The 25,331-nt window shown below is 37.0% G+C and overlaps 1 protein-coding gene across 3 annotated transcripts in view; it reads right to left on the reverse strand.

Annotated features, from left to right (window-relative positions):
- The window catches only part of TKFC (triokinase and FMN cyclase), a 574,388-nt gene that overhangs the window by 175,336 nt on the left and 373,721 nt on the right, over positions 1-25,331 (reverse strand). For all 3 annotated transcript variants that reach the window (XM_044059497.1, XM_044059496.1, XM_044059495.1), the window contains exon 12: positions 11,149-11,265. In XM_044059497.1, the coding sequence (XP_043915432.1) occupies positions 11,149-11,265 (117 nt within the window). The remainder of the gene's footprint in view (positions 1-11,148; positions 11,266-25,331) is intronic.

A 25,331-nucleotide genomic window follows, 5' to 3' on the forward strand; every position in this document is an offset into this window, starting at 1 on the left:
TCCAACCAAAATCAAAACTCTCATAATGCAATGCAACTTCAACCTTCATCTGCTTAGCACCATCAATAAACAGACTTACTGACGTTCAGCCTTGAAAGAATAGATCATCTTTTGGGCCATGTCAAACCAGTCAAAGTTGACACTGAACATACTAAAAAAATCAATCCCTCAGGGCTACACGCTCCAGGGATCAAGAAATAGCCAGGGAATTGTTATGGCTAGGCTTGTATAGGCCCTAGGGCTGATAGCCTAGTACCAACCTATGAACCTATGAATCTCACTCACCCAAATGTTAGAGCAACCATCCACTCACTACTAGGCCTAATAATTATAAACAACCTTACACTAATATCTCCAATCACCGTACACTCTCCGCTTTTCAGTGATCACTACCGCATAAGTTTCTTCCTTCATCATCCTCACAAACTTCCTCATAAGTTAATCTAGTTCAAATCTAAATCAGATTCCAGCATAAAGACAAAACTATATTATCCTTCCTGAAATGGTCTCCTAAGTTATGATTTAAGCCAAATACACAGCAGAAATACTTATCAAATGCTAGTAACAATCCAAAATACAAGCTTTCTTTTAATAACAAGACTGTACAAGTCCAAGAAAAACAATGGCTAACACATGCACATAAAGCCCTATCAAGCCTCAGAGAGAAGGCTTAGCATTCCTGGAAATCCAGCCCAACTCCCACCACAAGACAGCACATTCGTAAAACATGCAATAAGATGGCACAAAAGCAGACAGATGAAATGCAAGCAAGACTCCTAATACACTCCCCAAAGCATGTATGGAAACATCAGCCAACTAACTGGCCATTTTCCACATCCTCATCTGAAAATATTCGGCCTCAGTTTATCTCCTCATCCTCTGGCAGACTTTGATAATCTCTTACAACCACATTCCTCAGGTGTACCCAGCTCCTCACAAATTCCTTTATTCCACTACAAGAAAATCTCAAAGATATAATTCCTCTCCTTGAACAACTGAAATTAAATAGCCTAGCAGGCACTGATTCTCTATACTTGGCTCATATAGTACTACAGGGAATGCATCAAAATTTACAAAAGTCTTTGCATAACACAAAATATCATGCCTAACATGGAAAAAGTAATACTACCACTACTAATAATAATAATAGCTATTTGTGAACAAGGTAGACTCACTGGACACACAAATCCTCTTTTCAGGGTTGACATAGGAGCAATATAAGGTTAAGTGACTTGCTCAAAATCATAAAGCAAATGAGAGCTGAGGGAATCAAACTCAGTACCACAGGGACTACAGCTCACAGTCTTAACCCTCTGCACCAACTGACAGACAATGCACTGCTAAAACAGCAATCCTCCAAACTCACACTACCAGCCAATTTCTATAGTTCCCATATTGTGGAACATTCCAGAAAAGCTTATTTATACTTAGCTCTCACAATGTAAAAGCCAATAGTGCCCCAAACAGGCATTCAGAAGTGTTTACAAATCATGTTGTGGAAGGCTGGTACACCTGGAACCTTACAAATATACCACATACTTAAGCTGATAATTATGTGGGGTTTTGTTATCACCACTTTTCAAGTCAGGCTTCTGTATGTTAATGAAAAAAGCAAACAAATATATAGCAGAGTGTGTTTTTTGTACAACACGAGAGCCAAGCCAAAGAAAATTCAGCTGTCATTATACGTAGATAACAGGATTATTGTTATTTTGAAAGTGAAGGTGTTACCTAACCAACAAATGACAAGTCTATTACTAACAACTAACTATATATGTGAACCTCCAGTCATGACCCAGATCACTGGCATCAAATGCAAGTAAAGGACAGTACAGGGCAGTTAATGCTATAGATACAAACTCAGCAATGATCAGCTGACCATAATAAAATAAGCTACCTAACATCAATTATATACAGTTATGTACTGACACATATAAGAAGGGAATACAGAGATTCAAGAAACAGTGTTTTTTGACCTGTAGTTACACTGTTTACACAATAAAATTTTATAATTTGTGGTGTGTATGCACATGCATATGTATTTATACACACAAATGTGGCACACAATAAAGTGCAGAACTGGCAGCTGAAGTAATTATTGGTAAATAGAAACACAGATTTGTGTTTGAAGGACTAGTGGCGACTTTTTTTGTAATAAACTATATATTAAAAATACATGCTTTGTTTCTTGACTCAATATAATCATCACTTACACCCTAGCTATCCATCTGACAGCACTGCTCTTCCCACAGCCCCTCATTGACCCATCGATTCCCACAACAACAGTTTGAGGAGTGAGGTTTAATTTCATGGCTGGTCTGAAGGCATTTTCTTAACCTACCTCTATATACCATCTCTTCACTCAAGAATGCACATTCACTAGACCTGAACTGGAAGACTGCTTTCCCCCTCTTATGCAGGCCCACAGCTGTCAAAGTATGTACACCCCTAACCACCACTTTAATCACATCCCAGTACAGTTCCCCCAGTTTGCAGAACGAATGCTGGTAAATATGGAGTCAGGAAGCCATTATTCACAGCCCCCCCCAAAGATGTCAAGTCACCCAAAAACACTCATGGATGCCCTCCCCTTTCCCTTTCCAGTCATGAGGCATCCAGATCACTACCTGAACCATGACTGCAACAGCAGAAGGCAAATTTCCAGACCAAACATATACTCATAACAAAGCACATGGTCACAAAACAAAAAAAAAAACTATGAAAAATATCTTTATAAAGCCAATGAAAAGCAATCTGTACAAGAGGACTTAAGAGTAACAGAGAGACTCTGGACAAGGTGCAAGTACTTGATGATTAATTCACTATTTAAGAGCAAGTATGCTAAACTAATGAAGAAAGTTTAGGAACCAAACTTAAAATAGAGGAAAGTAGGAAAATCTGAGGAAGTACAAGATGCAGAAGATACAAATGGAAGGCAAAAGAACAACAACTACGAGAAGGATGCGAGTCACAATAAATAACAATCTTATACACCAGCTATTTTTATTCCACTACACTATTAGACCAATGGATGATCACTTCACTGTGGATGCCACATATGTAAACATGCACACAGCTAATGAAGAGATGTCTTAAACCCACTAACGGGTAAGTAAAACAAATCTGGCCTAAGGGAAAAAAAAATAATGCGAAGGACACAGTGTTATAATGCTGGGATCTTCAAAGTGGCAGTCCCTACATTTTGGATCGCCCTCAGATTTTTATCGCTAAGTGTCAGCAGGAAACATACTTAGAAAGCTTCCTCTCTAAAGAAGCATGCATGCATAGTTTGAAGTTGCACAGTTTTAATTCTCATGTTTAGTAATATTAATATGGTTTCTACCAAAGGACAACCTAAATCAAGAGAACATGTTACTTCTAAAACAAACAAACCGAGGTGTTAAAGTGATGCTCCAAGCCACTCCAACATATACATTATTTCTCTTAGCTCTGTTATTTTATACTGGAATATCAGAAAAAATGTACTGTCCTGCTGTCACCACCACTAATCTTAATTAATATTTCTACAATCAGTGCATTATCATCTCTGGCCTGAGTTTACAGCTTCCTACACAACCTGCTATTTTTCCTATCAAAGAATATTTTCACTGTATCTGCTGTTTATGTTCTGCTTCCTTTATTTTATTAGCAGTTTATTTATTTATCTGGATAGGTGGACTGATCCGAGGATCATTTTCCTCCATTACCTTGGACAAATAGGTTTAGAGGTAGTTACTAGGCTATCAGTCCGAAAGACATTTTAAGCCTAGCCAAGCTTATCTAAAATTTACCAAAATATTGATAACATGTGTCAGACATACCACAAGGAATTTTACGGTTACGAGATAGGCTTGTGCAAAGTTTTCAAAGCACAACAGTCTGTAGGAGACTGACTACAGGGATAGGGCTTTGAGATGGTCTGGATACAACTTGTTTACTCCCTGTATTATTTTTGAAAGGAAACTCTGTGGTCTCTTAAGCTGTTGCAAGTGCCCGGCCAAGTATATGCTAAAGGGTGCACTGTACTCAATGACTGGGTCTGATGAGAGTACAGTACAGTGGAACAATAATGAACTGGATGTAATGCCCTTACTTATAAAGTGTGCAGCACAGAGTGATTATCTCACCATAGCAGATACATGGTGGTCAAAGGTCAAGTTACTGCCAACATGTGTTCACAATCCCTGACCACTGGGTCTACTTTTAAGGGGATATTATCAATGGTGTAATGTCCAGGGTTGTTCACCTTTCCAAAGGGTACTATTATGTGTTTTTTCACATTGACTTTTAGAATATGGTTATGGCAGGAGTTGTTTGTCAGTGTCAGGCCCCCTTAAATGGTATTTGTGTCTCTAGCGTATTCAGTGACCATGCCTAGTTTGCAGTCATCTGCAAACTTGGTTAGCCAGAGGCCCTTGACATTTACCTTTACTTCAGAGTTGCACTCCAAAAAGGAGAGACCCCAGTGCCAATTCCTGTGAGACTCTGTTAGCAACTGTACTCTTTGTGGAGGTAGAGGCCCCTAACCTAACTTCGTTGTTATATCAGTGAACTAGCTGGGTATCCACTGGGTGACACATTGGTTTGTGCCTAATTTTTTAAGTTTATCTACACTGACCAAATGAGTTACTGGGTCGAATGCCTTAACCAGGTCAAGGTAGGTAGTGTACACTGCTTTCCCTCATCCATAACTTTACAGACTTTCTTAAAGAGGTTTACTAGGTTAATTAGGTATGACCTGCCTTTGACAAAACCAAACTGGGAGGGCCCAGTGTCTGTAGGTTTCCTATGCCACTGTTTATCATATCCATGACAATTCTTTCCATGGCCCTACATATGAGACTAGTCGGACTTATGTGTCTATAGTTCCCCGGGATCGTGGAAGGCTCCCCCTCCTTGTGAAAAGGGACAACCATTGCAGTCCCCCATTCATTTGACATGAAGCCTGTCTGGGGGCTATGGTTAAACAGAGATTCTAGCGGGCCTCACACATCATTATTCATGCTATTTAGGAGGCATCTTGGGATATTATCAGAGCCCATCAAAGCAGTGTTCTTGGCCTTAGACAAATGGTGGAGAGTACTTCCTGAGGGATGACTGGAGGTGATGGGGAAAACAACTGGACATAAATTTATCAGCCAGCAGATCTGCAATATCCTATGGCCCTGTATAGGTGCTTCCATTCACCATTAGTTTACCACATTGCATTGCTGGGTGTTGCCTTTAAGGTTGCAGACATAACCCTTTGGCTTGGGAGGCTATTTTCATCTCAAATGTGGCTTTTGTGGACTTGACTAGTCCCCTGAGTTGCTTTCCAGATTGATGAGGGAGTTTCAGAATGTCATTTTCATTTATTTGGTTATACAACCTATTTATACTGGGATTCCACCAGGGTGGCTTGTTTTTGGAGGTTGTTCTATTTTTACTTTAGGTAAATACAATTTCTATGCAGCTATTTACATGACTGTACAGGGTTTCTGTGAAAAATTCCACACAGGCAGCTATGTTTTCAGTGTTTGAGGGGACCTGTTATTCAGTAGGAGGTAGTTCACCTTGGAATAGTTTTTACATACTCTGGGATTAGCTGGGGTCCAGTGCTTAATATGTATTTCAAGAGAACTTGCAAGATGGCTGCACACACTGATAAACAGCTTACGTTCAGCTCCCACAGTGTGAAAAATAAAATGAAAAACAAAGGCCAGTAACTCTGCCAGTTTTAGTAAATTCAGTTACTGACTAGTAAGTACACTGCCTGGATGGCAGCAAAGAAGAAACTTAGAGAAACTGAAAGAAAATCAACTAGAAAAGGTGAAGAGAAATACAGACTGGGAAGAAACCTGTAGCTGTTCAGCAAAAATCAGTTCATGCTGCAGCTTTTGTGCAAGACATGACTTCCAGTAATCTAGAGGAAAAATACATCATATGTGCTTAGAGCGGATTAAAGTAAGCAAAACGTTGAGTAAGTATATAAGCTCAAATAACAAAAGGCTGAAAAAATGGAAGAAGCTTTAAACAGCTATTCAGTTAAAGTGATAAAACTGCAAAAATCAGAAGTAGACACAAATAAAAAGCTGGCTCAGACTGCTCAAGAAGAGCTGTTTCAAAACATGGTAAAATTAGAGGAAAGAGCACGTGGGGAAAACCTGAGATCTTCTGCTGTACCAGAGAAACTGTGAGGAAGAGACTGCATTCATTTTATGAAAGCACAAATAAACAACTTGACTGGCATTCCACAGCATAATTTGTTAATTGAAAGGGCACATAGTGTTCCACACCTGGCCACAAGAAAGCAGTCAAGCCCTGTATTAGTAGATGCAATCATACCAGCAGAAAGAGATGTCTCTAACAAAAGTGTGGCAAAGGGGCAAAGTTTTAAAAATCAGAGACATTAGAGTGTTTGTGAAAAATGATTATTTACTGCTCAATAGACAGAAGAAAAGCAAATGTATCCCATCAATCAGGAAACATTGAGAGGCATGTGTGAAATTCAAGCTGCTGTATCTAGATGTCTTTAGAATATTTTTCCTGGAAGATCAAATTTATTTTTTGATGCAGAACAGGCTATGGAGGAAATACAAAAGTTTGTCCAACAAAAAGTGAGTCAGCAAACAGAAGTGGACTCTGCTTCTCATTTTTTTGAAAATAAAGCTCATAGAGAGACTTTACCAGTGAAACCTTTTCCAATGTTCCAAAGGAAATGCTTGAGAGAGAGAGGGAAAAGCACAGGCATTGATCAGAAGAACTGAGAGTAAACTGGACCTGAATGGGAGTCCAGCACTGGAAGATAGAGATGAACAGGAAGACAAGCAACACTGAAATTGGTGAATAAATGTGAGATAAAAGCAGCAATCACATTTGTGAAATATGAATTTACAAGAAAAAGTGGAAAGATTGGACTTTACTTGACTTTGTCAAACACGTGGAGACTAAACAGCATATACCCCACTTTGTGTCATTAATGTTTAGAAGGAAACTAAAAGGAAATGGAAAAAAAACAACTGCAATTAAAACAATTTTTGTTCTTAAATATCTGTAAAAAATGTCATGCTATAAACTGCATGTTATATAGTTAAACATTTTGGTTACTGTTGTATGTGATAAAGATAAAGTAAACAATTGCATATTTTTCTTCTATTTAGTTTTCAGATATGTAGGCATTAAAATGTAAAAAGGGAAGAAAGGCTGAACAAAAGTAAGTTAATATGCTGTAATCTTGGGTTGCTAGATGGGGTCGGGTTGTAAAAGTACACAAATTATAACATATGTAGAGCCAATATGTTTTCAATTACTTTTGCATAGGTGAGTATCTGAATTAAGGCCCTTGGCTTAATCTAAAAACAAGTTTTTGAGTACGCAAGTAATTAAGAGAACATTGAATGTAATGAAAAGTTTTTATTTAGGAAATAAATGTTTAGTGTAAGTTGAGAAATCTGCAGCTGAGGGCATCTGTATATTTTATTTGTATGTTTCCATGGAGACATGCTGACTACAGGGGTAGGCAATAAAAGACAAAGCACTTTTTAATGCTAAAAGTTAATGTTTTCTGAAAGCATTCAAGCTGCTTTTTCACATCTGGGAGGGGAATAAAGAAAAAAACAGACAGCAGTTAGAGTAAATAAAATCACAGACTGTAACATGCTTCTCAGCAAGGATAGCATAATTTTAAGTTTGATAATGCCTGTGTATGCAGCTGTTGATTTGGGATAACTGTTCCTATCAACAGGGATACACTTCCTTACTTGAAGATGTACATAATTTTGTGCATTTGTTTTAAGTTGGTTATGGGGGTGTTCTAGAGGTGTGTGTGCTTGTTTTGTTTGAGGGTTCTCATTAAAACAAAGTCTTATAAAATGTGACAAAGGTTCAAATGGAGATGAAAAGTAAGTGTATAAACAATCAATCTGCCAAACAATAGTGGGTACATGTAACACAAAAGCTGTAAATAGCCATTTAAAAAGCTATTATATTTAATGGGTAGTAATAGTAACTTTTTATCACCATGGCCACATTATCCATACTATTTTGGAACATTAATGGTCTCACAGATATAGACTACAAGAAAAGAGTATTGAATTATATTAAGAAATGTGGAGTACAAATAGGAATGCTACAGGAGACATCTGGAAAGAAGTAAGCTTGTGAAATTAACAGAGAAAGGATTTCAGGATGAATATTCAGCAGAGCATCAGGGACAAAGGTAAAGGGAAGTATTTATAATAAATGCTAATGGAGCACCAATAGTGATAGAAGAGGGGAAAAAAGATAATAATGGTACATTTCTGATAGTAAGGGCTACTGGCAAGGGAGGAGAATTATGTATTTACATTTCTCTTAAAACTGCTACTGTGGAGCTTAAAAGTTTTTGAGAGAAATAATCAGCTTTCAGCAGGGAATACTACTTACAGGTGGAGATTGGAATTTGATTTGCAACAGAGAGGATGCATCTGGGGGACCTAGAGGAGAAAACATAGCGAAAGCGGGTAGATTTCTTAAGAAACTTATGAAAATATTTGGTACGGAAGATGTAAATTCAGTAACAGGAACTCAAAGAGAATTCACATATTATTCCCTAAAGTACAATAACTGGGCTAGACTAGATGGAAATTATATTTCACAGGAATATGTGCACTTAATTGAAAGCTTCAACACACATCCAATAACTATTTCAGATCATGCAATCATAACTAAGATAAAAATGCAGGGTAATGAAGTAAAAATGAGACACTGCCACTTTTCCACCTATCTGTTAAAAAGACAGGAATTTAAGGAATGGGTAGTGGAAATTATTAGAAAGTTATTAAGAAAGTGGAATTTAAAAATAGGGTAGAAATAAAAGAAAAAGAGGTATGGTTAAGAAGTAACAGGAATTATTTAGAAGGACTAACAAATGTTAAAGTATTGCAAAATAAGGGGAATGTCACAGAAGAAGAAGAGGCATAACTGCAGAGTACTAAAGAGAAAATAAGGGAGTATCTGGATAATATGGATGGATTTAGAAAGACTGCTGTTAAGCAACTGTTTTTTGATAATTCCAGAGCACAAAAACTTTTAGCATAACAACTCAGGCACTGAAAAGCAGAAAGGGTTGTTGCCAAGCTTAGGGGAGTCTATAACAAGAAAAATAATCACAAATCCTGTAGAGGTATTCGAGATATTTGGGACATTTTATGAAACTTTGTATAAAACAAACACATGGAAATCAAGAAAGAGTACAAATGGTAATATCTCTGGAAGACTTAAGTATGCTAAGGTTAAGGCAGATGAGGCTCAACAATTAACAGTTAAGCTAGGAAGAGATTAGATAAAAATGGTGACATACAATCAATCTGCAGAGAAATCTCCAGGAATAGATGGTATTCCTGTGGAAGCTTGGAAACTAGGAGGGAAGAAAATTATAAAGATCTGGAAGGTTTTCTTTAGAAGCATTTAAGAGGAGGGGAAGCACCAGCATACTGAAAGAAAGCTGTGCTGGCTGTAATACCTAAATACGGTAAAGACCCATGAGGCCCAGCTTTACATAGGACCATTTTAAACTACAGTTATAAAGTCTTTACATCTATAACAGCTAAAATAACAGCAAACGTTTTGCCAAAACTAACAGATATGGATCAATGTAGTTTTGTGGAGGGGAGGCAAACATTTAACAACATTAATAGAACAATGATGATTCAGAGGGCAGAAGAATACAATAAAATATTGCTGATGTTGGTGGTCTTGATAAAGAGAGAAAGCATTCAACAGAGTAAGCTAGGATTTTATGAGTTTGGCAATGGAAGCATTTCTATTCCCTGATGCAATAATAAGGTTAATTAGGAGGATGTATGATGGACTGGAGGCCAAAATTATATTTCTGACATCGCTACATTTTCCACATCCTTACAGCTCCGCATTCCTAATAATTTTCCTCTTAAATAGGTGTAACATCTCTTGTGTTTTTGTATTGATCATCTTAAGTTTGAGCTGCTACTGTATGTCTGGCCAGGTGGTTCTTGACCACTCTAGCTAGTCTTGATTACTTTCACCGACCCTCTACAAATGGGATCTACTCAAAACAATGAAAGACCACATTACCAAAGACAAAATCACTGAGACAACATCGGCGAAACCTGACTTTGAGAAACAACCAGAATGCCAAAGGATTTCACAGGGTAAGTAACCAGGTGGCCAACAATGGGAAATATGCCCTTTTCCCCCACTGAACTGCAATTCTGGAGTTGGTATATTTAGTTGGGGGGGGGTTTGAGGTAATGCGGTGTGTTTCATTGCTAGGTGGTGGCCAACCAGATACTTATCCTGTAAAATCCTTTGGCATTCTGGTCATTCATGAAAGTTAGTTTCAGCAATGTCATCTTGGTGATTTCATTTTCAGTAATTTCATCTTCAGTAATGTGATCCCTACAAATGATATCTGACATTTGATTTCATTAACAGTAGTCTTCAAGGATTTTGTTGTGGTATATCAGCATAGGTACTGCTTTGATACAACTTAAAGTGGCACACTGCAGTGACATACAGCTGTAAAAAAAATGTCATGTACATGCTGTGCTGAAACATCACCTTTGGGATAAAGCAGCATGTGATATTACCCACTTTTTATTACAGTACTGATTTATTCATTGACCTTAAGAACTACAACAAAGAAATTCTGGATCCAAGGAACTCACCCTGGTTATACTACAAACTGCTGAAGATTCACAGCAATTCTTTGTCAGCACAGTGGAATTTCATACTTTACTGCAAAAGTGTACATTGCGATGTATAGATGAGAATTGTGCCAGCTGTTTAAATACAATGGTAAAACAGTACAGATAAACACTATGGAAGAAATAAGTAAAATAAGATTATTATGGCAGCCTGAAGATAGCAGCTCAATACAATATGTGGGATACATTAAGTTATCACTCTACTCATGCAGAATATTAACCAGCAAGGGATGGTCAGGGCAGCCATCACCACTGAGGAGAACTGTTTCAGCTGTACTATGTAATCATGTGCATGAAGTCTACCTTAGGGAGAAAACAGAAAGGGTTCTGGTGGTGCAATTATCTAAATTATTCAAGCACGATGGAAAAAAGAAGAATGGATTGAAATACACAAATTACTCAATGTCTTAAATAAACAAGTGTTTTCTTTGTGATGTCATTATACCTTTGACAGGAGAGATGTCCACCACAGGATTCTGACTCATTGAAGGCAACTTCCTCCTCTGTCCACTCAGTGTAATTCTGCTTGCATTAGGCCAAGCTGGAGCTGAAGTTTCTGCATCTAAATTTGATCAAAACAATGAATGGCTTCAGACAAGTACTACAAAAGGGTGCTTCTAAAACATAACATTATTATACAATACATAGATCTGTTGACAGTCTGATTAGTTCTATTGTTATCATTCAACCAACCTGTTACAATAAGCCTATGCAGACTTATTCCTTAATGAAATGATGGCTAGCACATTTGTCTTCAGCAATGCACTGTGCACAAGGTCATCTAATTCCTGCATGTATTTTTTTTTTTGTTTTTTTTTTGGTGACTTTGCCATTTGTATCTCTCGTGCAGGCAGAGGGGCTGTGTTTCCTGCAGAACCCATGTAATCACAGTCCATTTTACCACACTGGTACATCAACACTGTATTTGGTGACTATGGTTATGACACAGGTTTTGGAATGCAGCTAGTTCATCAAAAGGTTGCTACTTAGCCACCTACCTAGAGGAAGAAGAAGGGAATCACAGTACTGGTTTACCCCCCGATGAAGGCAAAAGGGACAGCAGGCTGCTTGAATAATTTAGTTAGTATCACAGAAGCCTGTGATGAGGATGTCTCTGAAGTAACTGTATACCAACATCTTGGGAGGGAGTTAGAAGAGGAAACTAGACTGAATCATCCCATAATTCTGAGATACCATCAGGAAGGTTTGTTTTCGAGACTAGTTCTGGGCTTACGTCTGATATGTACAGGAGCCTCTATACAGCCATTGACATGGATGTACAGAATTTCTGAGAGCAATTCAGCAATGGCTGCTATGTTCTCAGAGTTTGAAGAGGGCAAAGAATTTTAACTAACCATCACTTATTAACAGATAATTTGCCTTGGAATAATTTCTAACTGTTACTGGCTTAATGGGATTACAGAGTGGATTTTGATTTCGAAAGAGACAGTTTTATGGTCAGACCTTACCAGAGAGGATGGGACATTGGGGAGTGCAGTGGTCTCCCATATATGTGACCATGAGGTCCAGTAGCTTGGAGCCTCTTGTGGGTGTATTCACTATTCGGGCAAGGTTTTTTTTTTTTTTTTTTTATCAAGTCCAAGAATCTCTGTGACTGGAGATTTGAGACTATGTAGGATTTCCAATCTATAGAGCAATAATTAAAGTCTCCCATAAGTAGGGTGTTATGGATGGCAAATGTCACCAATAGGTCCAAGTATGCATTGTGAGCTTCTGGTTAGGATACGGTACAGGATTTTGTCTATGGTGACCTGCATGTGGAGAAACTCCAGCACGTCATCCTGTCTGACCACCTTAGAGGTATGCTATTTATTGATGTACATTGAGACACCTCCACCTTTAGCCCTTGACTGTGCATCTATTGGTCTAAAGGTGTGGAAGTTATTGAAACATTGCACTGCTGGGGTACTCTGCCATTTTAAACCATGTCTTGGTAACTGCACAGATGTCTATATTCTGGAGTGCGAGGAAGGCTTGGAGGAAGTACCGTTTTTTTTTTTATTTAGGGTCCTGGCATTGAGCAGTAAAATTTTGAAGTTCTGTCGAGTTGATTTTGCTGAGTCAGCAGGATTGTCAATTTGGCACTACCAATGGACATGAAGCAAATGTTAGAAGTATAGGAAAATCTGTAAATGTCTATACCATATGACATGGGAGCAACATTTCTGGCAAACACTACTACGCTGTATTTTTTTCATGTACTCTGAGACTATTTTTGATACACCGTGGTCGTGCATATTCTAGCACTTATTGAAGTGGTTTTGTATCAGTGGATGAGTGAATAACAGTGCCCATCTTATAGTCGTCAGCAAACATGGTCAACCACACTTCTGGGATATGGGCTTGGATATCTGCAGAATAAATGTAAACCAGGAGGACCCAGAAATAGTCTTTGTGGTAACCCACTACTTAAAATTTTATATTCAGAGAGGGAGCAGCAACTTTTACAACTTGGACTTATTGGATAGTCAGTTTGCAATCCCGTGGACTATGTATGGGTTTACACTAAACTTGTCTAATTTTTAAATAATACCAGCATGGGAGATAGTGTCAAATCCTTAGCCAGGTCAGGATCAGTGTGCCCAGAATTACCACTGTTCACAGCCTCTGTAACTTTTTCAAACAAATTTACTACATTCAGGTGACAAGAGTTGCCCTTCACAAAAACAAACAAATGGGGATCTAGATCAGTTAGGCTGTCTATGTCTGCACAAATGAGTTCTGCTATGATACATGCCATGACTTTGTATGTAAAGCTGGTGAGGCTGATGGGTCTACAGTTACCCATGTTTGTAGAAAGACATCCCTGTGTGTGGCAGTCACAGTGGCTCTTCTCCAGGCATCAGGAGCAAACCCTGTAAAAAGGCAGAGGTTGAACAGTTTAAGTAGAGGCTCAGATAGTGCACACAAGGAGCTGATGGCTTCCAGTGGCAAAGGCTCTATACAGTCTTCCAGGCAAGACGTTTGGAGTTTTCTTTACTGAAAGCAGCACATTAGATATTACTTCTACACATCACAGCTAAATGCACAACAGGTAGTACTGTCTCATGTAAGTAATCTTTCTCCATAATCATCTGCTGAATTTCTGTCAATAACATCATTCCTATCAGGCAGTCTCAGATCACAGCTCATCTGTTTATAGTTGCTTCCAGCGAGTTGCATTATATGTAAGTCATGGCAAAATTATGTAAAATGCAGTTCATGTTCCCTCAGCAGGAAATGTTCTATATGTACACACACATCTAGGAGTATATCTGACTCAAAAAAAATATCTCATGATTTTCATGGATTTAAGGTCCTTACTGGGTAAAATGAGGGGACAGACCAAGCTGTGCATAAAAATGGAGACACAATAATCATTTGGAAGGTGTGTACTTAATTTAACAGAAACCAAGAACATTCCTCTTTTTTAATAAGAGTGTAAGATACCTCACTATATCAACCTTCATTAGGGAAAAATATACTGTCCTATTCTTTTTATTTTTTATTTTTTAATAATTCTATGTTTATCAGTTCTGTGACCTGTTATCCATTCAGTCCACTGTGTTAATCGCAGCCGTTTTTTAATTTAGCTGTCTTTATAAGTTAACCAGACTACCTTTCTCTGCCATCAATCAGGCCACAGGGAACAGCAATACAAATAACTTTATGAACAATTTAGAGTAGCCAGTCAACCATCACGTTTTTCAGATGTGGAGGAAAACAAGAATATCCAGAGAAAACCCACATAGACATGAGGAAAACTAAGCAAAACTCCAGAAAGTGACAAGAGATGAGGATGAAACTATAGCAGAGCCTCTCCTGTCTTAGAACATTTAATCAACCATTAAAAAAAAAAAAAAAAAACTTGGGAACACTATTACTGGTTCTAGCTAACTTTATATATTTATACTTAGTAGTGTGTGAATTTGCAAAATTTCTATGTGGCAAACATCCAGATCTGAACATCAAAATATTCTTCGAACTTTGTTCCCTTTCTCTCTCCAGTTTCACTGAAATTTCCAGTTTACTGGCATCTCTCCCTAACTTAATTTCATTTTGCAAGCATGCAAAGAACATAACTTTTAACTAAATTGTCAAATTAAAAGAAATGCAATAGTTTTGATTATGATCGTGCTCTTTCCTGCGACTTTGCTGAATGAAGTTATAGGTTTGCTGGGCAGTACTTTTCATTCTTTCATCTGTGTAACAGCTGATTTCATTATCACTTCCTACCATTTCCCACCCAAAAGCAAACAATCACTCTTCCCTGTAAAGCAACAACTCTTTTGACCTCCTCCAGTGTTGTAACTCTTATGTACAACTGTAATGTAATCTTAAGGCTTTTAGTCACTTCTATCAGTTGCCCTTATGGTGTTTTGCTGATGCTTTCTCCTCACTTTATCCCTCACCACCTTTCTACTTAGCCTGGCCACCACCATCCTTGGAACACTGCAAGTCTTTTTTGTTAGCTTTATATTGTTCTTGTTTCAAACTAACTGAAAAAACTCATCAGCCGCATTAAAGATTCCTTGCCCTTCTGTTCCATCTGGCTTCTCATTCAAATCATTCTGTACTGTTGTACCAAACGGCTGCCTCCTTACAGTCTCCTTCATGCTCATCTTTAAGGTATCCTCTGATGGTCACTTCCACAGCCTTCTGATGTTTGTGTTCTGCAACGGTTCTCAATATTGACTGCATGGCTGAAGTAAATCCCTCAGAACTCCTTGCATTTCTTCTGTCGCAGTGGCAAAGTGAAACCTGTCAGTTCACAAAAGCCTGTTACTATTACATTTACACAGTGCAACAGCTGGAACCTTGCAATGCACTGATCATGGGAACAAAATATACTGTAGAAAGGTGTATAGAGGGTTTTGCCTTGCTGTCAATGTGTCTAAATAAGTGTATTACAGGTGTATATATTTAAATCTGAAACATGACTACTAGTCTTCCCCAAAACCATTATTCCTGCGCATCAGCAGTCTTTTTTCTTTGTTTTTTTCTGCTTCTTTATAAAATATCAGTTGTATACATTCCAACAGGTGGGAACCTGGATAATCTACACAGAAAATATGAAATCAACGATGGCACATGTCTAGTGGAGGGACTCCTCTCTACCGTTATTGTTTTCTGCACGGGTCTTTTAGTTGCATTTATTTCATTCTGTAATCGACTGCCCCAAAAATCATTTACATAAGTACTTACATACACACACACAAACTCTTGCTCGTCATCTCTTACCTTTTCTACTTTGTTATGCAATCCCCACAAATATACAAATTACAGCAGTAGAGAATCCTACATCAGAAAGACTGCTCATACAACATCTGTGACAGTGCTGCAGAGTAGCAGAAAGAACTCTGCCCTGCATTGTGGACTGTACCCACATGGACGCTGTGTAAGTATTTTCATTTAATGCTCTAATCAAGCCTTCCAAAATATTTACACACAGACAGACATACACGAACTTAGTATTTTCTTGAATTTATTCTTTTTCCAACTGATTACATAGTCCCCTCCAACAACTACCCACAATGGAAGAGATACCACTTGGGAATACCAGGTGCTGTAACCTAGCATAGTCTGGCAATTAGAGCAAAGGGTTAAGGTTATGAGTTATAAACAAGGTGCTTCCTGTGATACAGGGTTCGATTCCTTCAGCCTCCATTTATGTACTGTGTAACCTTGAGCAAGTCACTTAGCCAGACAGTACTTTGGGCCTTCTGGGAAACTGGGCTAGGCTCCTCAATGGTCTCCTGGACCACGTGCCTAGTAACTACGTATGAAAAAATGGAATGCTTTCTACTGTTCACTGGTTGCATGTCAATGCAAGAGAGTGTGTGTGTGTGTGTGTGTGTGTGTGTGTGTGTGTGTGTGTGTGTGTGTGTGTGTGTGTGTGTGTGTGTGTGTGTGTGTGTGTGTGTGTGTATATATATATATATATATATATATATATATATATGATTATGTTGAGTCCATATTCATCAGAACTTGTATAGTCAAAACAGAATCTCAATATGTGTTCAGCACAAATTGTGCTGTGTTTGTGCCATTTGTGTTGATTTCTTTGTTGGGGGAGGGGGTAATATTAGGTTTATCTTTAAAAAAGTTTTTAAGTATATTTGAGCATCTTTGTGTTTTTCACGTCTGTGGCTGGTGCAGACTGTTAGTGTTTTGAACTGTGAATGGTATTCTATTTGTTGTTTATTGCAGCAAAGTGCTGCAAATGGGGTACAGGATTATTTTCAACCTTAAATGGTGTTTGATTTTTCTCTGAGGTAGAGGGCTGGTCTAAGGTCAACCATGGCTTAGGTCAAACGGCACAATAAGATATGCATCAATATGAACACAACCTTAAACAGACTAACGTTAACAGCATATATGAATAATATGCTGTGGAAATACTTCACTAAATTTACAGATGTATACAGCTGGAACTATGCTAGACATTTACTAGGATATATAACAGTAACATCTATTTCATAAAATACAAGAGGATGTAAACAGAAATTACCAAGGTACAAACATTTCAACAGATACAAGTCAAATGATCAAAAATGTCTCATACAGGCCTTGCACAGTTCAAATTAAGAGTCATGATAAATTATCTTTACATTTTTGACAAAAAAACCTACAAAAAGAATTATTTATCCATTTACTTTACATAATTTCTATTCATAATAATTGGGTAGATATACAAGTTGTTTTCTTAAAACAGATGGTGTTAGCATACTCTAGGTGGCAAGCAACATTTTAGAAATATCTATTTCCAAAACAGCTAGTTTAAAGGAAGATCTTACAAGAGAGGCAGTATCCTAAGAGACCACAGCGTGTACGTGGATATTTTCAAAGCCAGTTTGGGGACATCACTTAAAATACAATACTCTAAAACTCAAAACAGATTGTAAGGGTGGTGATTTTGCCATTAACATGAGTTAACTTTGGATAAACTAAGCCAGTAATGTTCCCTGTCACTGGACATATTTTATTTACAGCAGTCTGTATATCTGTACTATTATGGGATGGATGCACTGTAACAACAGGAATATTATTTTCAAATGTAGGAATTAATGCCCAAGGTCTTTCAAGTTTCAAGAATGAGATGGTTAGAAATGCTTAACTGCTTTGCCAACTACACATTCAACTTGAACTTTTGAAGTCCAAGATCAAGCAGATCCCCAAGTACATTTGACATTGTATCTGTTTGATGATAGTAATGAGTAAACAAGCTCCATAAATAAAAACTACTTAAATCCCCATTGATTAGGGGCTCAAAAATACTGAAACTAGTTTCTCACAAATAGGACATTAGTATGCTCTGTGCCTGTAGTCACCCCATCAATGATCAAATCATCCAACCACCATTCAGTAATACTCACTATGAGGGTGAAACCAAATCCACCTGCTAACACTACCGTCTTTAGGGATTACTGAAAGGCATGTGTTTTGTCTTTACCTGATCCCTAATGTGACTTAACAGCTCCCCACGAACCAATAGTATACACTGCTACATTTGCAGATAGTTTCTATTCATAGTTTAGCACCTGCATAGAGGCATTGTTCTCCCTCAAATACAATGCTAAGTTTAGAATAAACTACTAAGTTGGAATCCTAGCATAAACAAACTACATAATGAATGGAAGAAACTCACTGTCCAAAACTGAATACCTCAAATTCCAAAAGTGAAACTAGGAGGCTAAATAAGAAGATCAGATGCAAAATGTAATCCTCCATAAGTAAGTATGAAATTAAAATTTCCATCTCTGTAAAATAAAACCATATTATCCTTTTTCAACTATGTTAGGAATCTTAGTATTAAAGGGAAAAGTACTGTCAAAATGAATTTCTGTATTTCAGAATTATTACAAGGTAAGCTAGACAAGAAACATGTTTGCATTCTGTGAGATATTGGTACAGCAACTATATGTTGCAAGTTTGGATGAAACTTATAGTTTGCTTTGTTCTAAAATAAAGGGATATAATGTAACATTGTTTGCCTGACAGAATCAGAAAGATTAATAATATGCCTTTATGGTGTGTCCTTACCTTGTTACAAGTGCTTTAATGAATACAGAGTTGCTCATGTAAAGGAAAATTACTGCACAAATTAAGTCATGAGAAACAGTACAGTGTGTGAAAATAAGCTAAAGTCTAACAAGTCTCAGAAGGCACTGAATGATGATTGTACAATTCTGCTGTCAATAAAGGATATGAATTATGATTGGAAAGTATTTTCCAGAAGGTATCACATGAACTAGTTGTGTCTTGCTGCATGTACTAAAAGTCTTAGTTAAGTCTGGCATGTTAATTAGATTTCACATGATTTTGCTTTATGTATAACCTCATGTTGGCATCATTCTATTTTGAACAACAAATGCCTTGCCTTAAACTGCTTTTATGCCTCAGTGAATTTACTGAAGATGGAAGATAATAAGGAACCTCTTAACGCTTAGAAGCAAAACTCAACACTACACTAAAATGATACATATCAATAGCACATCCTCGGTCACTGAGAATATAGCCTACATACATGTGACACATTTAAAACTTTAACTCCATCTCCCCAGACTTTCCTTCTACATACCATCATGTCTGCACTTCTCAATGAGATCACCTGTAAGCAAGTCTTGAGTACCCTCTCCAAATTCACAAACACCAATTCTATAGTACCAAACCTCAGCAGCTTTCTTGTCAGCACCAAGTGCAGTCTCTCTAACTCACTACTAAGTCTGTTTAACCTCTCCCTCTTAAATGACTATGTGCTAGAAGTGTGCAGAACAGCTGTGGTCACCCCACTACACAAGAGCAGATCCTCTCTACCAATCCCGGCAACTACAGTTCAATATGTCTAACCAGCCTTACCTACAGAGTAATGGAGTGTTTCACAATGGCTTCATTACAGAACTTACAAACAATGCCACTGGCAGCCTTTAAGCCCTAGTTCCAAACCAGTTTGGGTTTATAAATTTAATAGACTTCTTTGAAAAAGTCAATGAAGACTTCAATGAAAATTGCTTACCTTGATTTGGTGAACACTTCTGTCATCATCCCACATTCTGGCATTACTGACAATCTAAACAAACTAAACATATACACTTATGTAACCCAAAACTGGCTCACTAATAGAGCCCAACATATCATTGGAAGGAAGTATGCTCCCTTCTTAATGTTTATTACTAGTGGGGTTCCGCAGGGATCTGCTCATGGCCGCTTCTATTTAGTAGTTTCTCTCTGATTTCTAAACTGATATTATGGGTGAGGCACACCAAGTCTACTACTGACTGCAATATTGAGCTAGTATAAATTCTCTTGTGGACTCTAGCATGATCCAAAAGAGTGTAGCATGTACAAACACATGGTGCCAGGACCAAGCTAAATGCCATAAAGGTAGTATTGTATCCTTTGAGAAACAAAAGCTCACATGCACCTATCACAGAGATGGTACCCTCTTAAAACTGACACTCTTGTTAGTGACCTGAGTTCTTTTGCAGAGAAAACACCACACAATGACCTCATTGCTTCTAGTGTTGTCAGGAAATCCTTCTACTTAGCCCAACTGATCACCAGGGGGTATATCTTCTGAGTTGAAGAAATTTATTATCCTCCTCTACTCCTCCACATCAGACCCATAACAGAGTAAAATGCCTCTTTCTTGTACGCAGCTGTCCAGACTTCTGACTGAAAACTGATTCGTCACAAAGATCAAGAGCATGACATCCAAGTGCTATGATGAACGCCTCAAAGCATTCTGTCTCTTCTCAGTTTCATACAAGAGACTCTTAAGATGTGACCTATGCCTTGCCAGTTCTGTATGACCTATTATGTATTCACAAAGCAAATAAAACCACAAACACCTGTTCAAAACAATTAAGCTTCTGCTACAACATAAACAGAACTTATGTAATAGACAACCACTCTATCAAATAATTCACCTCCTCTCGAACAGCACATTAAGGAAAGTAATCCTTGACCCTCTTCAAACACAACCTAGATGACTTAATGGGAAATTATATTTATATATTTAGCTTTTGTTGAGAGGCCAGTGGCCTCTTTTTAAGGGAGACCCAAAGTGGTATAAAAAACAGACGGGGAAATTTGGCCAGAAATCTGGAGAACAATTTCTACTCTTTTCAATAGGTGCTGCAGGATATTTTAGATCCACCTGAGCTACCACTAACTCAGGCAGATGAGACCTCAATTTAACATCTCATTGGAAGGATAGCAAACTCAGGAGTGTAGTATCTCCCCTTATGCTGCACCCCAGTGTCAGTAATGAAAAAATGACTCCAAGATTTTCTATCATCAAAGGCAAGTCTGCTACCTGTTTAGACACTGACAGTGAAACCATAAATTCACCCTAGGTCTGCCCCTCTCTCCCTTATACAAAGGGAAGTAAAGACTGAAATTTGTTATTGATAGAGGGAAAGCAACTAGAGGAAACTTGGTGGCTAGGCTGCACATGATCGAGCTGATTAAAAGCAGAGTATGAACATATAAATTTATTTAAATGAGCCATTAAGTGTTGTAGCATATGACTGACTCTTTAGACTCTTGTGAGGTACCAAATACCCCAAATGCAGTTTTTCAGGCTTTATGAGATATTTACAAAAGAACCAATTCCACAGATAGCTATATCAACATGCAGGGCTTTTGTTATGTTTCTGAAAAAGTACCCCATCTAAAAAGAACACTGTCAGCATAAAGGACCAGAAGTAGCAATTTAACAGAGACAAGAAATGAAATATGGCCAAGAATGGACCCTAGCTTTCAGACAGATAATGTCTGAGTAAATGCTGTCTGATATAAATGGAAAGGTTCCATGTGTCAAAAAACTGTTAAGACACTTTATAACTTTCTCTAAGCCCAATATTAATAAAGGTGTTGCAAAGCAGCTGCCAGTCTGCAGTTTTGAAAGAGAGGTTCAGATCAATACAAATGGCATCAGTAATCACATACTTCTCCATATTACTATAAATTGAGTCTGTGATGGAAATTCATCCCTGGTTTGGCACCTATGTCTCTAACGGACATAGGCAACCTGCAAATGGTTCATCTCCCAGGCCCATCCTTACACTTATCAAGGGTATCAGAACGTGTCTGAGATTTGGGATGCATGGCTAGGCTTAAAAAGGCCCTTGTGGTTGTTAGCCCAGTAAACACCTATGAACCTATAAATACTGCAGTTAAAGAATACTAAAGGGAGTATGAAAGTCATGGAGACAGTGAGTGAGTGAGAAGGCCACAACTTTCAATGAACTACCCCTTTCTTAACTATACTTCCCTTACTGATTTCAAGTCAGTTAATACTTTATGAAAAGCTAGCATACATACACTAGCTTTTGATAAGGTACTAACTGATTTAAAGTCAGGCAAGGAAGTAGAGTTAAGAAAGGGATATGGAGAGGGGCAAAAGTCCTCCACATGAAGGATGCTTGGGGGCTTGCATCCCTGCATGCTCTTTCTTACAGTTGCATTTTCTGGTTTCATCTTTCTTTATTTTTCCCTGTCAGGCATTGACACTTGCTGCGACTCTTTGGGCAATAGAACACTTTTGTGTTAAACAAATGTGTTCCTGCACATTATCCACACAAAAACTTTACTTAATTTTCTGCACTGCCAAAAAGTGTCTTTTAAAAGATTTTTTTTTTTATTTTTTCTTTGTTTTACTGCTGTTTTACATAAAAGGACTAAACTAAAAAAAAACAAAAATGGATGAACTGGTTGAAATTATAAAATCAACTAAAATGCAAAATACTACCATGGAAGTCCATAAACGGCAATTTTCTACTTTGAGAGTATCTCAGCCTTTCAGTTTTAGATAACAAAGGTAACATATAATATATATATATATATTATATATATATATATAATAAATATATGATTATATATATATATATATATATACACCAACATGGCATACTTTTATGTAATTAAAACTTCATCACCACACATATGAACACAGAATGAACATTTACATACCTAAAGATATAACATAGTCAAATATATAATACTCACTGTCATGCCCATATCAAAATGTTGTATACACACACATCTTCACAATTTTCTGTGTTCTTGTATGTAGCCTCCATCTTGTTCCTTCTGCTGCTGTTGTTATTCTACTCCTACCCCTACTGTTAGCTTTCCTCTTGTGTTCTTAACACTATGTACAAGAAGCTTGGGTTTCTAGAATTTTTCTTGTTTCTTTTTAGCCAATATGTTTTTTCAGCTTTTTCATTTCACAGACTCTCACAATCACAATAATAAACAAGCATTATATATATATATATATATATATATATATATATATATATATAATATATAATATATATAACAGTATATATTACATCTCATAAAAAATGCTTTATTTGACCACTAAACAAACAGAGAAAGAAGTATGCTAAGGTTTAAGGTAGATGAGGTTTAAGGTTTAAGGGTTTATCTAATATGAGAGATGAGATAATGAGGTGACATATAATCAATCTGCAGGAAAGACAGAAGAAGCAGAAAGTATTCTGTGGAAAAGATGAGAGAAGAAAGGAGAAATAGAAGTAAGAAGGAAAGAAGTTGTGGAAAAATAAAGGACATATAATCTTATATATGGATATTTTAATTTTAATTTTAAATTATAATTTTAATTGCTTTTTATAATATGTTTAAAGAAAATGTCAGGTGCTGGAAAAAAAGAATCCAATGTCATCTAGAATTGCAAATTTGTTTACATTAAACCACATTAAACATTTGACAATGCCTGCACAGATCCAGGGAAATGGAAGAATGTGCTAAGATATTAAGAGAATGAAGATGGTGATTAGGCACACAAAGCATTCAACAGGGTAAGCTGGAATTGTATGAGTAAGGTACTAGACGAAGCAATATAGGTTATAAATATGATGTAAATGGGATAACTTTGGATAATTATCTATAAATATAAAATTAAGGCAAGTGGAAATTAAGTTCTGAAGAGGCACTCTGACAAGAAATGGGTGACAGTTTTGGGAGGAGACTTTCGAGATCTTGGTGATTTGCCTTTAAGCTTAATTAACTCCTCCTCACCCAAAAGCAAAAGGAAACAGAAACTGGTAAAGTATTTTTGTACTTTTTGGGCTTTGTTGCAGACAATAGCCAAACCAGGAGAAATTTTAAAACCAGTATCTGAAAGTTTTCAAATGAAAATGAATCTCAAATTTATAAAATGAATAAAGATAAATATAAAAAAGAAAGAATATAATATATATAATGGTAACACACACAATATGCTCATAAATTATGAATACTATAAAAATGAGGATAGATAATTATAGAAAAGTATGGATTAAAATGGATATATATATATGGTAGCTAAGAAAATATGGAATACAAAAAAAAAAGATAAACAAAAAACTGAGAAAAAGATGATACAAAGATACAAGCAGTGAGCATGCTTATAAGCATTTACAGCTTTTTATTAGTCTTTTATATTTATGTCAAGTCAACATTTGTTATAATAGGCAAAGATAATAATGCGGGATAATAATTAATAATCTGAGGATTTATCTTAAGTCAAAGAAAGTAGCCGGGTCATCTTGGATATGGTCATTCTCAGGTAAAGGTAATCATCTAATTTGAATGGATATTTTACAGCTACACAGTTAATGCTCATACACATAACACAAGAAGAAAGCTATAATTAAAATTGGAAAGCGATGAAGATGATGATGAAGCAAAGGGGAAATTCAAGAAATAAGGACAGAGTGTGATATTGTGATAAAAGATGCAAGAGAAAAAACCAAAAAGAAGAAGAAGATCATAATAAAGTAAAAGGGAAGAAAGTATTCTAAGAACTGAGCCAACATGAGAATGCAGAAAGGAGATTTTGCCAATTGGGATGACTAGAGTTAGGGGTACGGAGAACAGGCAAGAGGGGAATGGAACTTACTGTAGAAAAGAGGCAAAGGATAAAATGCTACAAGGTCTAATTACGATTAAAAAAAAAAAAAGCAAAAGCAAAAACATGGAAATCAAAGTATAGACCTTACTAGAAGTAGAAGTGAGTAGTGCACACATAAAACAAAACAGTGGAATTTGGATAGAAAAAAAAGGAAGAGCAAACTACATAGGAAAAAATAGGAACTGTGGGAACAATTTATGCTGAGAAGGAATGAGGTTTAAGAGGTGGGATTTGAAAGAGTCATATAATGCTTAACTGACAATGAATGGATTGGATAGATTATAACTGATGTATAATGTTTGCAACTACAGTTGTTTCAATGGTGTCTGTGATATATAATGTTTGCAACTAAAGTGGTGTCACTTTATTTGTTTTTCATTTATATAAATGTAAGATTGCCTATATCATATGTGATAATTTAATAAAAATGTTTATAGTGTAAAAAAAAGAAGTGTTTTTATATCCCAAGCAGATTCCAAACAATTTTTCCTCAGGTAGATGCCAAATGTTGGAGGTGTGATGGGGAAGAAAGAGGGAAAGTACAGTTGCGTACACTTACCATAAATGTAGATGTTCGAGTGTATTCACTATTGCAGTCCTAACCAATGGGTTATCCGGCTCCTGGTAGCCCTCGATCGGCCAGAATACCAAAGGTAAGTAAATATGACATCATCTGTCGTCGGTTGTAAGGGACGTGAGTA

The sequence above is a fragment of the Protopterus annectens genome, chromosome 17.part0 (genome assembly GCF_019279795.1).
Source record: "Protopterus annectens isolate FY-2018-M chromosome 17.part0, PAN1.0, whole genome shotgun sequence".
Taxonomy (NCBI): domain Eukaryota; kingdom Metazoa; phylum Chordata; order Ceratodontiformes; family Protopteridae; genus Protopterus; species Protopterus annectens.